At 42.9% G+C, this 15,967-nt stretch overlaps 1 protein-coding gene across 1 annotated transcript in view; it reads right to left on the bottom strand.

The window, feature by feature from the left end:
* The window catches only part of esrrga (estrogen-related receptor gamma a), a 70,936-nt gene that overhangs the window by 18,435 nt on the left and 36,534 nt on the right, over positions 1-15,967 (bottom strand). Inside the window, 2 exon segments of the mRNA XM_046856276.1 lie at positions 5,246-5,428; positions 7,121-7,231. Of these exon segments, the coding sequence (XP_046712232.1) occupies positions 5,246-5,428; positions 7,121-7,231 (294 nt within the window).

The raw sequence follows: 15,967 nt of genomic DNA, 5'->3' as shown, positions 1-15,967 counted from the left end.
GTGTGTGTGTGTGTGTGTGTGTGTGAGAGAGAGAGAGAGAGAGAGAGAGAGAGAGAGAGAATTAAGTGGACTGTGGACGTACCTCAGTATCTACATAAAAGAGATTAGAGACGACAGGCTTCCATTTTACACCTCAATCACATTGTGTTAGCGCATGCTTATCCACCCGCCGGCCAGAATTGAAAGAGAACTAAAGGAAAAAAAAAAAAAACGACTCCCAGAGATAGGGCCCGGAGAAGCCTGAGCAATTTCAGCTGCCATAAAGGCGCTCTAATAGTGGGAAGCCTGTCACGCTAAAAAAAGGTGCCGCTACACGCCGCTCTGTCCGTTCCTCAAGTGAAGTGAAGTGCGACCGGCCCGCTATTGTGCGCTCCCGTGCTCCGATAAGGCCTGTCACAATTACATGACAGTTTTCTATTCTCCAAATTCGATTCTGGTATATTTACAGATAAAAAGAGGTCTTCAATGGGGCTTTCCAGCCTCCGTCTCCCTTTTCAGAACCCATTCACCAGCCTGCCTTCCTTCTCTGAGCGATGTCGTTCCTCCCTCCCTTGTTCCCTCCCTCCCTTTTTCTCTCTGTGCCCCTTTGAACCAAAATCACCCGGTGTGTTTCTTCACTCAGCAGTTTCTTCATTTATATTTACCTAAAATTATATCATACACTTATCTACTTATCGGACCTGTGCACATATAAAGGAGCAGGGTTCGGCCCCGGGGGTGTGTTAGAGAAGCAATCAGAGAAGACTGAAGGCATGTGAGAGCGTGAAGTCGAGGCGTTTTTTAACTCGACTGTGCACCGAACACAGACTGCTTCATTATCCGCCCGGGCCTAGCGGCACCGCGGTCGCCGTAATGCTGAGTGATGTTTAAATTAGTTTACAATTTGGCCTGCTCCGAGCCCGGGACAGATCTTAAACGAAGGCGCTCAGAAATGTCAGGCGCGCTCCTAACCACCGTAACAAATTGTTGCCCGCGCGCTGCACGCACCTAATGACTTCAAATTAGCTCCCGCGCGAGGCCCTGACAGTTGGTTACGACGGTTAGCAACACAGCCGCTGTATCATGAGCACTAAATTGCTTCGCAGCTCTCCTCGGGGAGGAATGGAGACCTTCATCAATTCGATTAAAAAAAAAAAAAAAAAAGAAGAAAAAGCCCGACTGTACCACGCGACGCAGCGAGCAGAGCTAGCTCGACAGCAACGTTAGCACATCCTTACACTATGTACAGGCTGGAGAAGGTGCACAAAACTTCTGCTTTGAGAAAGAATGAGTGTTTCTAGATGTTTACCAGGCACTGGTTACAATTCTACAGTATGTAGCTTGGAAAGTTAATGATTTCAAGTGTGTGTGTGTATACACACTGTTCTCTGTGTGTGCGAATATTCGATAGAGGGTCACGGACACTTTTTCTTTCTAAAAGAAATCTCCGTATCAGATTCCTTGCCTTCAGACGCTGGAAGAACGCAGCATGGCTGGAGATGAGAGCAGCAGGAGACGGCGGACTCAAGCAGAACTTGAATTGCCTGCTGAGCTCCTGTCATACAGTCATCTCTCTTCTGCTGAGCAATCGCTTGCAGTCTGGTGCACGCACACACACACACACACACACACACACACACACACACACACAGCCTACATCTGCTTAAATTCCTCGTTCTCTACGCGGAGCCTTCTTTGTAATGTTTAGTCATATATACTGTATATATCCAAACTAGTTCCTCTTAAGACCTCCAGCCACCAGGGGGTGCCATTATTTTTCAGTTTACGATGCAAAACACTAGTACATTAAGTTTGGCATGAATGAGCATGAATAAGATCATGAAGATAAGTAAAAATTAAATATACGTTAATGGATTGTGCGTGTTTTCTCATTTTTCCTTCGTCTACTGTCTGTACTGTCAAGTTTCTACTTGTTTTTGGATCCCTAAAGCGAACGCAAAATAATTAACGAAATTCCATCCGATTTCTTGCGCCAACACAGGAACTCGTATGCCAAGACTTGCTTTTAAATGTGAGAGCAAAACATCAGAAAAGAGGACGAAAAAGACAGGAAGAGGCGAAGAAAAAAGAGAGGGCCTTTCTGTTAACGATTTCCGCCGCAGCACCGGGTCTTGTTGCTTATGGATGGAATCGGATCTGGTCTGCAGGGCGAGCCTGGGGCGATCTGGCACTGAGCCCCGGACACAAAAAAATGTCTCGCACATATTGAATGGCAACTCGGAGCTGCCTGACTGCTGAAGCACCAGATCGGAGCATTGCATCATACCAGCGACGGGTCGTCAGGGCAAGCAATGCCTTCCCTGTAGCCGAACCTCTATCTGATTCATTGACGTTTATACAGTTTTTTTTTACCATGAGTATGTATTGCATTTTTCCCAATAATCCATTCTCTTCATTTCACAGCGTTTCTCTCAGGAGCAGCGGCACAGAGCATCAATTTCGGTTTGAGTCTCTATCCAATCGATTTCTACGAAGGCATATTAGGGCCAATATGGGATAAAAAAAAAATAAAAAAAGAATTGAAAATTATTTTGAATGAAATTTCAATTTTTTAAATTTTTTTAAAGTTTAAAACTCAAAAGCTTATGAGAAAAAAAACTCACACATTTTACTGGACTCAAAAGCTTACAAGAAAACCCCCCCACATATTTACAAGAAGAACATCGAAATTTGAAAAATTTCCAGTATGATGATCTGGTGATTTTTCGAGAAAAAACTCGAGTTGTGAAAAAAAGCTTGAGCAGGTCAAGCTGTTTTGCATTGTGCCTGGAGTGGAAGATCTAATCAAACTTTACTTTTCCCTTGAATTTCGCCCAGAATCACCATATCATCATACTGGAAATTTTCAAGTTTTAAACCTAAAGATTTCTATGTTTTTCTTGTAAATTTGTGTTTTTTTTTCTTGTAAGTTTTAGAGTTTTAAACTTGGACAACTTAACATTTTTAAATTTTAAACTCAAAGCTATCAAAGTAATCTGATGTAAGACCTTTATCTGTAGCATAAACTCCATCCTGATGCTTTTGAAGCCACTCCGAGGCCCTCTAGCGGGTCTCAAAACACATCCGCATTTTCACATGCTTAAATAAACTTAAGAAGCGCACTGGTCTTAGCTTGCAATCCGCTTCTGTAGCAAACTGCACAAGCTCAAATATATTCGTGGGGATTTAATAGCTCCACAGAGAAGAAGAAATTGTTTAGACATCAATGAACAAGACGAATGTTTCAAGAAAAGCTGGACATGAGGAAAGGTCAGCCCAAACAGTTTAAAACAGAGGTTTCGTGACCTAGTTATACTTTTGCTTTGTCTTTCTTGTCCAATTTGCACAAAAACACAGCATTTCAAATCCCCAGGAAAACCGTAATGCACAGAAATAAAGGAATGGAAAACCCATGGGCATTTTAAGAGGTTGATATTGATGCCTATGCTAGAGATGATGTTGCTTTCTGTTCCTGTATATTAATAGTTTCTATAAGGTCGTGGCATCATAGTGATGTATTAAGAGGTGGATTGATTCTGGAAGGACACCACTTAAGGCCTAGGTGTGAAATGCATGGTTCCCTGGAATTAGGTGGTATCTACGGCGTTAAAGAAATGGCATCAAAGTAAATTATCGTCTAGAACGGAAAATAAATCGCATGCATTAATAAATGAACATCAATTCCCTGACACGAGTGCTCATCTCAGTGCTGCTAACTCACACTGTGTCTGAGCTTACATGCAGAAAAATGACTGACTTTGTTAAAGAGGTCACCAAAAAATTCCTCATTCTGTCTGCCGGAGATGGGCAATAAAGCAAAGACAGAAAGAGAGAGAGAGAGAGAGAGAGAGAGAGAGAGAGAGGGAGAGAGGGAGAGGGAGAGAGGGGTGGGGGAGATAGAGTGAGATCAGGAGGGCCACTTGTCTCAATCATGGTCACCGGAGCCATTACTGCTCATGGGTAATGTTGTCCTTTTCAGTGCTTTCAGCAGCTCTGCTAGTGAGATGAGCAGGCAGGAGAAAACGCTCCGTGATCGCTGCTTTAGATTTCGAGGCATCGCGCGTAGAGGAATTGACTAAAACTTAACAAATTGATCTCGTTTCCTCTGACACGGACAGAGTGACACAGAGAAAGAGAGAGACAAAGAAAGGGATTAAGACTGCTGACTTCATGAGTGTCTCATTCATGGCCGGGGGTCTGTGAGCGTGCTAGAGGGGCTTTATTTGGTGGCTGCATGTGGAAGTTTGTTAAAGCATGGGAAATTGTGTGCATGCATGTGAAAGCATATTTAAGTGTGAGGATGCATGTGGATGTGTGTGGTAGTGTGTGAAGCCATGTGAAAGCATATAGAAGAGTGTTAATGGATGTGGAAGTGTATGGATGCATGTGGAAGCTTGTAGAGGCATGTGGAAGTGTGTGTATGGGTGTTGAAATGTGTGGAAGTGTGTGGATGCATGTGGAAGTGTGAGGATGCATGTAAGAGCAAATGAAAGTGTGTGGAAGCATGTGGAAGTGTGTGGAACCATGTGAAAGTGTGTAGATGCATGTGGAATGGGTGGATGTGTGTGGAAATGTGTGGAAGTGTGTGGAAGCATGTGAAAGTGTGTGGATGCATGTGGAAGTGTGTGGAAGCATGTGAAAGTGTGTGGATGCTTCAGGAAGCATGTAGAAGTGTGGGGATGCATGTGCAGGTGTGTGGAAGCATGTATAAGTGTTTGAATGCATGTGGGAGAGTGTGGAAGTGTAGTAATGCATGTGGAAGCACGTGAAAGTGTGTAGATGCATTTGGAAGTGTGTGGATGCGTGTGGAAATATGTGGACGCATGTGGAAGTGTGTGGAAGTGTGTTAATGCATGTGAAAGCATGTTGAAGTGTGTGGATGCATCAGGAAGCATGTGGAAGCGTGTGGATGAATGTGGAAGCATGTGGAAGCGTACAAATGTGGGTGGGCGGATTTGTGCAGATGTCACATGAAGGAAGTGAAAGTGTTTGGATGCATGTGGAAGTGTGTGGATGCGTGTGGATGCATGTAGCAGCATGTGGACCTTTTTGGCGGATGTTTGTGAATGCATGCGGAAGCGTACGCAGGTGTGTGCGTGCATGTGGAAGTGTACAGATGTGTAGGGATTCATGTGGAAGCATGTGGAAGTTTGTGAAAATGTGCAGATTTTATTTTTTTTGAATGTGAATGCATTTGGAAGTTCACAGCTGTGTGTGGATGCATGTCTAAGCATGTGGAAGTGTGTGAATGAGTCAGTGGCCCTACCTGGGATGTGCTTGGCCCAGCCAATATTGACCACCAGTTCCCGGTCTGCCAAGTCGCACAGCGTGGTCAAAGCCTTGATATCGCTGTCGGGAACAGTCGGGTCCGGCATGGCATAGATCTTCTCAGGCTCGGCCACCAGCAAGTGTGACACGATCTTATTATCTGCAAGGCAGCCAAAGGGGACTGTATTTGAACACGAAGGAGAAAACACAAGAGAAGAATAAGGATTATACGAGCACGCTCACAAAGAAATGCCATTGTTCATCAGCAAGTAGTTCAGCAGCTCAACAGGAACTTATCGACAAGGCTGAAGAGACCGATAGAGTCGTTAAACCCGCGGCGAGTTTTCTTTTCCGAATGGACTCACGGCCTCATTCGCTCGGACACAAAAATTGAACTGCAGGCCCTTTTTTCCTTTCTTTTTTTTCTCCTGAATGAAGGGATCGGATCTTTCGGACAGATCTTTTTTTTTTTTAAGACTTTATAGCGATTGAAGTGTATTTCTTACACAATATATAACCGAGATAACATTAATACTAAATCCTATCTGTCGTAGTACCAGTCATTCTCGTCATTATCTCTGTATATCAGTGCAATATAAAAAAAAAAGCCCTTAACGCCCCCCCCTGGGATTATTAGAAACATGAACCTGGAATGCAAAATAAAATCGCTGAGGTGTGAACGCATTCGAACACCGACACAACACATCACTAAATTAAACCTCTATTCTTTATTTCAAGAGAATGACCAAGAAAGAGATAAAAAAGAAAAGGATGAGGGGGCGGCAGTGGCGAATCAATCAGCCTAGTCTCTTCAGTCCAGGATGAGAGAGAGAGAGAGAGAGAGAGAGAGAGAAAGAAAGAAAGAGAGAGAGATATCGCTAGGTAAATCTTATTTAATGTTTCCCTAATTAGAATCAATGCAACCCAATTTCCAAAGCCCCATGCCTTTGTTATGTGCAAATAATCGATCAGGAAGGCTGTGGCTATGCTCATCCCCCCAGCTTCCTCTTCATCATTTTAAAGAGGGAGGAGTGTGGGGCCACACACAACACATGACATGCACACACACTCTCAAAAGCATTGCTTAAAATGTACTGCAAATTGAAAGCTACAAAATACATCTAATAGTGATTAGTTTTATATTCTCACTTTCAGTGTATATATATATATATATATATATATATATATATATATATATATATATACACACACTGTATATATACAGACAGTGGGAATAAGCCTTGAAATAAGTCAGTGTGTTGTACAGAAAATGAAAATAAAGCTAACCCATGGCAGCAGGAGGATCAACAGGATTAGACGGAAAGGTTATTCCGTGCCCCTGCGTTCCGAATACAATTTCGGCGGCTGTAATAATTGTGATTATTTCTGCCGCTATCATGCATAAAAGCATATTGTGTTCCAGAAGAATATACTCGCATTAAGTAAAAAGGCTTTAGGGCCAAATCTGTTAAAGCAGCTCTGTGTGTTTTGCCGAGCAGTGAGACTGCGAGGAAGAGCCCGTGTTTCGGGTTTGATGTCTTTGCCAGATTGGATTTAATCCGGATTAGGCCTCACACTCTTTCTCTCTCTCTCTCTCTCTCTCTCTCTCTCTTCTATATATATATATATATATATATATATATATATATATATATATATATATACACACACATTTTATCTATCTATCTATCTATCTATCTATCTATAAAATGTATTTATTTATTTTTACTTTTTTTGTGTGTGTTTATTCATTCAGTATTATTTTATGTTATGTTTTATACTGATTCAGAAAATGGCATTGTCCAAGAAAAAATGTATTATGTATAAATTCATTCGTTTATCCCAAATTTGTACTATTGGGATAGAGACTTACATGGCTTTTTGGGCGGCAGAGCCAGCTGTGGGTTCAGATAGGGACTATTCTCTGCATCTATCCGGCGTTTGTATTTCTGTCTGCCACCACGCACTCTGTCCAGCCGTACTCCTGAAAAACACAAACGCACAATGAGTAAATAACACGTCATACATCTCTTTGGTCATGAATCCGATCTAATACATCAGTTCGGTCGGTGTCAGCCTGTGCTACGTTGTGTTGCGTGAACGTTTTTTCGACTGCGGGATTGTCGGTAAGGCTGTCACTTTAAAAGAATCGAGGGCAGCGAAGAGCGAGCATTGGGTTAAACCCAACTGAGCAGCAGCTGTCAGTGGCCATTTCAGAGCTGTGGACAGGAGATGGCCAGCTGCTGACAGATAGGGCCACGACCCCTCTCGCCATGTGACGTCCGGACACACACCTGCCCATCTCACCCGCCACCGCACACTGCCTCGCGTGATTGTCACCATGTCAGTTAGTGTGTGTGTGTGAGTGTGAGAATGTATGTATATGTGTGTGTGAGAGAGAAACTGCACATGGTGTGAGTGCTTAAGACTTGACAGCACTGTGTAAAGCTGATTATTCATGACCTCTCTATTTGTTAATATCTTAAATGAATTATATTTTTGTCCATATATATATATATATATATATATATATATATATATATATATATATAAGAAAATGTGTCCGTTCGGTGCTTGTGCAATACATACATTTTTTGTGCAAAACATACACACAATACATACACACCGAAGCAAGACACGATTAAATAAGTATTCGGAATCTCTAAGCAGTCTGGTCATAAATCGTCCCGGTCCGGGTTTTAAATCCGTCGTTGTCTCCAGGAGAGCGATTGAAAATGCAGCACCATGTCTCTGCAGGCGGCCGTCCTTTCCACACTTCTTTCCTTCTCATAGTTTTCCTCCCATCAGTCTAAGTAACTGTCAATTCTTTGTCGCACAACTACACCATGAAGCGCCAGTAATTCACTGAGCAACAAAAAAACACTCGATTTCTCGATTTCTCTCTCTTTCTCCCTTGTCTTATTGGATGATGTGACCAGTGACCTAAAGGCCTGTCCTTTGCTTTAAATGAATTGACAATTGTAAAGATGGTCAGATGGGTGGGCACCCTACATAATATAGCCTTAATTGAATAATATAAAGCTTCCCAAAGAAAGAAGGGCGTTTCTGGAAAAGCTCTTTATGTAGAGTCATTTTAAAATCTCTCCAATTTTTCTGTCTGGACATAAAATCCGAGGAAGATGACAGGAAATGAGGATATGATGTTTTGATGGGAGTTCTGAAAGGAGTGTTTTTTCCACCATCTCCTGACTCCAATTCACAAGGCTTTACTGTTTACTAGATCGTATACCATGGCTTTTACAGTCACCAGATCTCAGTTATTAATACGACACATGAATGAGGGAAATAAATAGTTTGTATTGTGTATTATAAATAAAGGTCGCAATGGCCTTTGCCATTCGTAACGCCATCACCTGCGACTCACGCTACCCTCTTATACCTCCTTCCCCTCATCGAGCCTCTCATTTCCTGCCCAGATAATGATGAGCAGATTTATGGGGCTTTTATTAGCACGGTCGATTATTGACAGTCCAGTCCAAATTTACAGCAACATATATATTTATTTGTTTGCATTGGAAAGCCTGATATCCCTCTCAGACCCATTCTGTAGCTGTGCCTTTTCTTTTATCCATCCCTCAGACTCAAGGCCAACAGGTGCCTTATACACCCGAAAAATGACTCATACTTGCCCGCATCCCGGGAACATTCTAGGCAACAATGCCCGTGTCCTGTGACTGCCCCGTTATCTGCGTGTGACTTTAAAGCGAGCAGGCGCCACGGTGCACATGTGCCTACGCTGCTAGATTGGGTTACATGTACGCGCACGGACACAGAAGGCTGCCGTCTGCTTGTCTGCCTGCGTATCTATGAGCTGGTGTAAAGTGGCATTGACAAATAGCATCGCTTCATAGCCTACATGCTGCCGAAGCCACCCAGTGCCCACTATTTCAACAAGGACAGAACCGTAAAACAGGGCTGAGCCTCATTTTCTCGTCCCGTGTCACCTAACGTGAACCATCAGTAGGTTGAAGGACATTGTGGACACCACTGGACATTCTATGATTTGTATTTACCTCCTTTATAAATGCTTTTTTGATTCAATCACTCATTTCACTTCACATCACAAATCAAGTTTATGCTAATAGCGTTCGGAGGGGCGAATCTTTTTTTTTTTTTTTTTTTTTACGAGAACCTCACAGATGACCATAAACATCTTACGAGGCTTGTTTTGAATTTCATAGGTGGCGTGGAATCCCGCGAGCTGTCTGCGACGTTTTTTTTTTTTTACAGGAAAGCGTTTTGTGAAGCAATCAAATCTTTGCCAGGTTCGGCTGCAACTTGAAGAAAAAAAAGTGCTGTTAATTAATCAGACATGGTCATATGGTCAGAGACCCCTGACGTCAAGAGGCTACGTGTCGGGAGTGGAACGAGGAAAAGGAAAATGAATGACGATCATGTGGGAGGGGAAAAAAAATATATAGATATCATTTTGAGAGAAAAATATCTAAAAAGGTCCTTTGCATGGGGATTCCACCAGTGTTAAGAACTCAGACTTGTGATGAATCAATAGTATAAATCTTTTTACGATTGAAGGGCAACTATCATCTTCAGTTACTTCACTTACTGTAACCAAACCAATTGCTGTCTTTCTGGGAAATATTGAACACCCCCACACACACTCTATCCCAACCATCTCCTTTGCCTTCCTCCACTAAAACACAAGCTCCTACAGCTATCCTAGTGCAAAAAGTTTCCAATATAGCTTATTAGCCTCCCAAACAACTTTCACCAGACCACCGTACGGATTAAATAGAATTTTTTCTTCTGCCTCATTTCAATCGTCTGCCTTAATATAACTAGATCTGCTATAGCTAGTAAACATTGGCCTTGAAACCACATTTAAAATAGCGTGTAGGCCCGAGGCTATAGAATAAATGAGTTGCTATGTGCTAAATTACGAGGTAATGGATATTTATGAGTAACAATAAAATAAGACAGTGTTTTGCGGCGCAGCGGCTTGATTAGATTATTAGCCTCTCTCGGTGCACGCGGCAATGCAGGATCGCGACTAACATCGTAGATCGTACCGGTGTGTGGGTTCGAGATAGATGAGGAATCCTGTGTATTTATTAGAGTGGTATATAAGATTCTGGTGTGAAGTCATTGGAGAAAAAAAATATATAATTAATAATACAGATCAAAAATCTAAATCATAATAAAAAATCTATAAAAAAATTCAGATTGTGAAGAAATGATGTGCGATAAAATTATTCTATTCTATTTTATTTTATTATTATTATTATTATTATTATTATTATTATTATTATTATTATATTCTATTATTATATTATTAGAAAATCATATACTCAGATCAGGCAGAATGCAAGCCTGTGTGTGTGTGTGTGTGTGTGTGTGTGTGTGTGTGTGTGTGTGTGTGTGTGTGTGTGTGTGTGTGTGTGTGTGTGTGTGTGTGCGTGTACATGCCTTGCATTACAGCCCGGCTCAAAATAGCCTCGGCTACATTCAACTTCACCACATCTGTCTTTCCATTATTCTATCCATTTATACTCATCTGTAGGTCTGAGTAAAGTTGTAGCTAGGTGGTATGTGAAATCAAAGCAAACACATCTTACAGACCCCTACACACACACAAACACACACACATGCACACACACACAAGCACACACAAAGACAAACCCATAGCCTCAGCAAGGATTTCAGTCAAGCCAGGAGTTAAGCCTGCTCAATTACTGCTTCCCTATAAAAAGGAAACAGTGCGGAAGGCTTTCTGGGATGACGCTGTGGACTACACACCAGTGTCCAGGATATGAGTAAAGGAACGTGGCGAGGGGCATCTAGTATACACAGATAGCAATTTCTATAGCATTAAACAAACCTAGAAAACTGATGAATAATCAAATAAACATAAAACCTTATCAAATCGAATATTATTAGTCATTAGAAGTCATGAGGAACGTTTCTGAACGTGTCCTTGGATTTTATGGCGTCAAATCCAAAAAAAAAAAAGTCTTCGAAGTTTAATTATAATTTTTCCCCTCACAGAACCATTCACGGAGCTCGCTGACTGCGCAGATGTGCGGCTCACTGGGTGAGCTTTTATTAGGCCCAGAAACTGCGCCGTTCCAGCTGAGAGGAAAACAAAGCGCGAGGTGAGAGCCGAGGCTCGGAGCCGAGTCAGGGATAACCCCCTTTCCGAGAGGATGAGTGGAGCGGTGGCTGCGGACCCACCAGAGCCTCCACCTCCCATTGCAAATGGGCCAGGAACAAATGAATATGGGCAAGCAACTGGACTGTGGGTTGCCAAATCCCCTGAGTCTGAAGAGTTATTACATTTTCGCATGGAGCGAGAATGGCAAAGAGAGGGACGGGTAAAGAGACAAAAAGTGAGAGAGGGATGCATGGTGGTCTCGGTCTCCTCTGTAATATTGGGAAGATTTATTCCCTGTGTCAGACAAATGTAACGCGCATCTTCTCAGCTGCACTCACACCCTTGATGCATATCATTTTTTTAGGAAGCTGTTCAATTCTCCTCTGCTTCCGCAAACACAATCAGTCCACTCCTTCATTCTTAACTTAATTACACACAGAGGCAAATATTGACAGCATTTATCTTCGCGAGTCCTGCTTACGCATATCTGCAGGCTTTTCAAGACACACAACACACACACACACACACACACACACACACACACACACACACACACACACACTGGACGCCGGGTTGCTTCGGGTTGCTCTCCTGTTCCGCCGAAAGATTTTCTCTCGTGCTCGGCTTAGCCTTTGATGAGGATTTGCATCCTGAGAAATGTGCTGACCACCGGCGAGTAAACAGACGTGACCGGGTTGCCTAATAAGCCGAGTTCACCGTGCGATTGTGTGTGTTTCAGGCCCTTTCAACTAACAGCTCGGTTCAGCTCAACCCCAAATCCATGAGGAATTCTTTACATATTCATGTAACACGTTGTATAAATTTATAAAGCGATCAACTTGTCTGTGACGTTCTCCGAACTCTGGGTCAGATAGGTTGTAGCTCAGTGGTTAAGACATTGAACTTTGGCTTAGAGGGTTATAAGTTCAAATCCCAATGCTAGGCCCTTTGGAGAGGCTCTTGACTGCTCAGTTGTAAGTCACTCTGGATTCAAATGCCATTAATATCAACTCTGTTCACCAGTCGAACTGCATGAGGCCCTGATTTTAGCCGAGTTCATCCTTCAGTGTAGTGGATCCTATCGGGTTTCTCAAACCCAAGGTGGCTTTAAAACTAATCAATACCACCCCAAAAAAATGTTTTTCTACATTAAATGAGGCTTTTTTTGGTGTCCATTGCTAGACAAATTAGAACTTTTAGTGCAGGCTCCAATGATTATACCATTGAAAAGTATGAAAGTTTAAGGGGACCCTCAATCGGTGCTAAAACAAACAAACAAGCGATTGTTTTTCTATTCATATGAAATGGTACTGAATTAAATGAATGTCCATCTATGGCTTTTTCCCTGGTCAGTCACAGTGGCATTAGCCAGTCATGGATGTTTTGTCATCAGGTATGCGAGAAGAGGGCAAGTTTCTTCTGAGTGTGTTACACTACAAGAGTATAGCCCCCCCCCATTTGAGTCATTTCCTTAAAAAAGAAAAAAAAAGAAAGAAAAGCCCTTGATGATGGATGACGGGTTATAATCCTATTAATAATAATACATATCTTCATGCAGTTCAAAAACAGAACACCGAACAGCGTTCCGGTTTCTTCCGCCTCGCGTTCTCAACACACCCCTCTTTGAGTATCATTTATCTTTCAGTGTCTCTTTCTCCCTCCCCACTTTTCGAAAACGATAGCACCGGGGGTCTTGATTACCTGAATCCTCCTCTAAACCACACCATACCCTACACACTCTTACACATGCACAAACTCCCCCCAACACACACACACCTTAATAAAGACTCATTTGTACAAGCTCATTTATTTTCCTTGAAAATGAACTCACTTTCTGTCCTGATTAATGATTTTAATCTAAATGAAGCAAATTAAAATTTGAAAATTATACTTCCAAAGCGCAGCGGAAAAAACGGAGGAAAAGGAGGGGCTACAATAAGAAAAAGAGACCGTCCCGCTTAACAAATGAGCCTTCACATATTAATAGATGACCGGCGAGCAGGATAAAGGAAATGTGTCCAGGCTCACGCCTCTTTGGTCCATAATGGCCGAGCGGCTACAATACAGCCGGATAGGAAATGCGAATAGGACAGCGAAGTGGGTGAGAAAATGCTCATTGTGTTGGCTTGAAAATCCCTGGAGAGTTACAGAGTTATCGTCTTTCTTTAATTATTATGTCAAGGTCTTGTCTGTGACCTCTATGTCTCCTTTTTTTGAAGGAGGAAAATAAATACCCTATAGGCTACACCTACACACACACACATTAAAAATAAAAATCGTCTTGAATGTATACTGGTTCCTGCCTCATATGGTAATTCTGGACTGACTGATGTTGACAAATTTGGTGTGATACTTTGGCACACACACACACACTTCATCGCCGGCTGGTCTCCGGCTTCTCATCGGGGGCGTCGATGGCAAGCTGTCAAATGCCCAAGCGGCTTAATAGACAAAGTGATGAACGGCGATCATTTCGAAAGCGCATGGACATCGCTGAGAACCGATATCTGGATGGAGTTTTATAGGATCACCATTGGATTTCCTCGGCTTTGAGCAGCCCCCCCGGATCGTCCGTAGTGGACACTGAGGTATTGATGTTGAAGAGAAATTGATGGACACATGCTTTTATCATTGGAGGAAATAAACAAAGCTGATAATCAGATAAAGAGCAAAGCAACACGTCCACACGCTGGAATCTGGGGGCTGGAATCTTTCCGGGCTCATTGCTGCCCCAGCACACACACATACACACACACTGAAAACATCTTCGGTCCCTGGCTCAGCGTTGTCGTTATGAGACCTTGAGGCATAGCGGGGCCGTTTTTTTATGAAGCCCCATTCTTCATTCCGTAGTCCAATCAGAACAGGCCGCTGAAATGTTTAAGGGCGCCGCTGAGCCGTGATGGAATGACAAGCGAATGATTGAAATGTTAGGATTCATAATTGGAAACATGGCTCTATCTTATGGGCTTCTCCCTCCACACACACACACACACACACACATACAGTATATACGCCTGGATGTTCTTGCTGCCTGGGCTACAGCGATGGTTTTTATGGTAATTGAGGCAGTTATACGAGGCGAGCTGTGGATGGCTCCTTACTTCCTCTCTGCCTTGAGCAGTCGAGGTGTTATCTTTGGAGCGACAGAGCCTCCCAATTGTCAACTCAATAATACAAGAGCTCTCTTATCGCGATTTATAGGTGACTGATTGCCAGGACGATAGGTTTCAACAATGCAAAAAGACCATTGTTCCACTTGAGGGAGGAGATTAATATGGATTTTAAATAATGCTCTTATTAGGGGTCCAAGCTTCAAGTTCGTGGATAGAGTCCTCAATTAGCACGATTATGGCCACCGATCGGGCATTACATTATGACCACCTGCCTAATATTGTGTTGGTCTCCTTTTTGCTGCCAAATCAGTCCTGACCTGTCGAGCATTAACAGCATGAACTTCTTCAGCAGTTTGAGCTACAGGAGCTCGTCTGTTGGATCAGACCACACAGACCAGCCTTCGCTCCACACCTGCATCAATGTGCCTTGACCGTCCATGACCTTGTTGCTGGTTCACCACTGTTCCTTCCTTGGAGCCCTTTTGATAGAGTCTGACCTTTGCAGTTTTGGAGATGCTCTGACCCAGACGTCTAGCCGTCCCAATTTGTCAAACTCGCTCAAATCCTTACGCTTGCCCATTTTTCCTGCTTCTAACACGTCAACTTAGAGGACAAAATGTTCACTTGCTGCCTAATATAACACACAGGTGCCATGATGAAGAGATAATCAGTGGTATTCACTTCACTCGTCATGATGTTATGCCTGGTCGGGGTACAGTGTTGTGTCGCTATAGTTATTTCAATTCAGACTCAAGACATAACCTTGTCTTTACAGTACAGTCCATGCTATGTCTTGGGTTTAAAAATCAAACACCAAGAGACAACGAGGTGTTAAAAGCAGCAGGCAGCAGCGTGGCCTCAGAGGGAAGTGCTTCCAACTGTGATTGGACCTGGCACTGGATGGGCGGAGGCTGGATCTGTAAAGTGTGTGCTATGCTTGAATGTTGGCTTGTCCCCTTGGCCATTTGATTACAGGGGAGATGGAGAGCATTCACCTCCTCTAGACACACTTCCCCATCAAACAGCGACAAATGAGATGGTGCTGCCCCTGCAAAGCGAGCCCACAATCCGTCAAAGTACAATGCAATTGAGGGCTGATGCAACGTCTACTTTCTCTCTCTCTCTCTCTCTCTCTCTCTCTCTCTCTCTGTTTTATCCGCTCTCCATCTTCCCTCTTTTTCTAGGCTTTGTAAAGCAGGGACCTATAAAGCTAGTAGTGTGTGGCGAGGAGTGGCAACAATTGGAATTTACACAAAATCATCAATGCACAATTAATATAATTAGCATGGTGCTAATCAGCTGGCGTGACCTAATTTTTTGGAGGCTAATGTTGTTTGTAGCTTCACTACTAGTTAATCCTCAAACACATTTATTCCTGTCTCTCTCTCTCTCACACACATACACACACACACACATCATGCCAGTGTAAGGTGTTTTTAGTATCTTAGTGGAGAGCCAACAACCTTGAAAGAAG

The sequence above is a fragment of the Silurus meridionalis genome, chromosome 8 (genome assembly GCF_014805685.1).
Source record: "Silurus meridionalis isolate SWU-2019-XX chromosome 8, ASM1480568v1, whole genome shotgun sequence".
Lineage (NCBI taxonomy): Eukaryota > Metazoa > Chordata > Actinopteri > Siluriformes > Siluridae > Silurus > Silurus meridionalis.
This window is presented reverse-complemented; position numbering and strand designations above follow the sequence as displayed.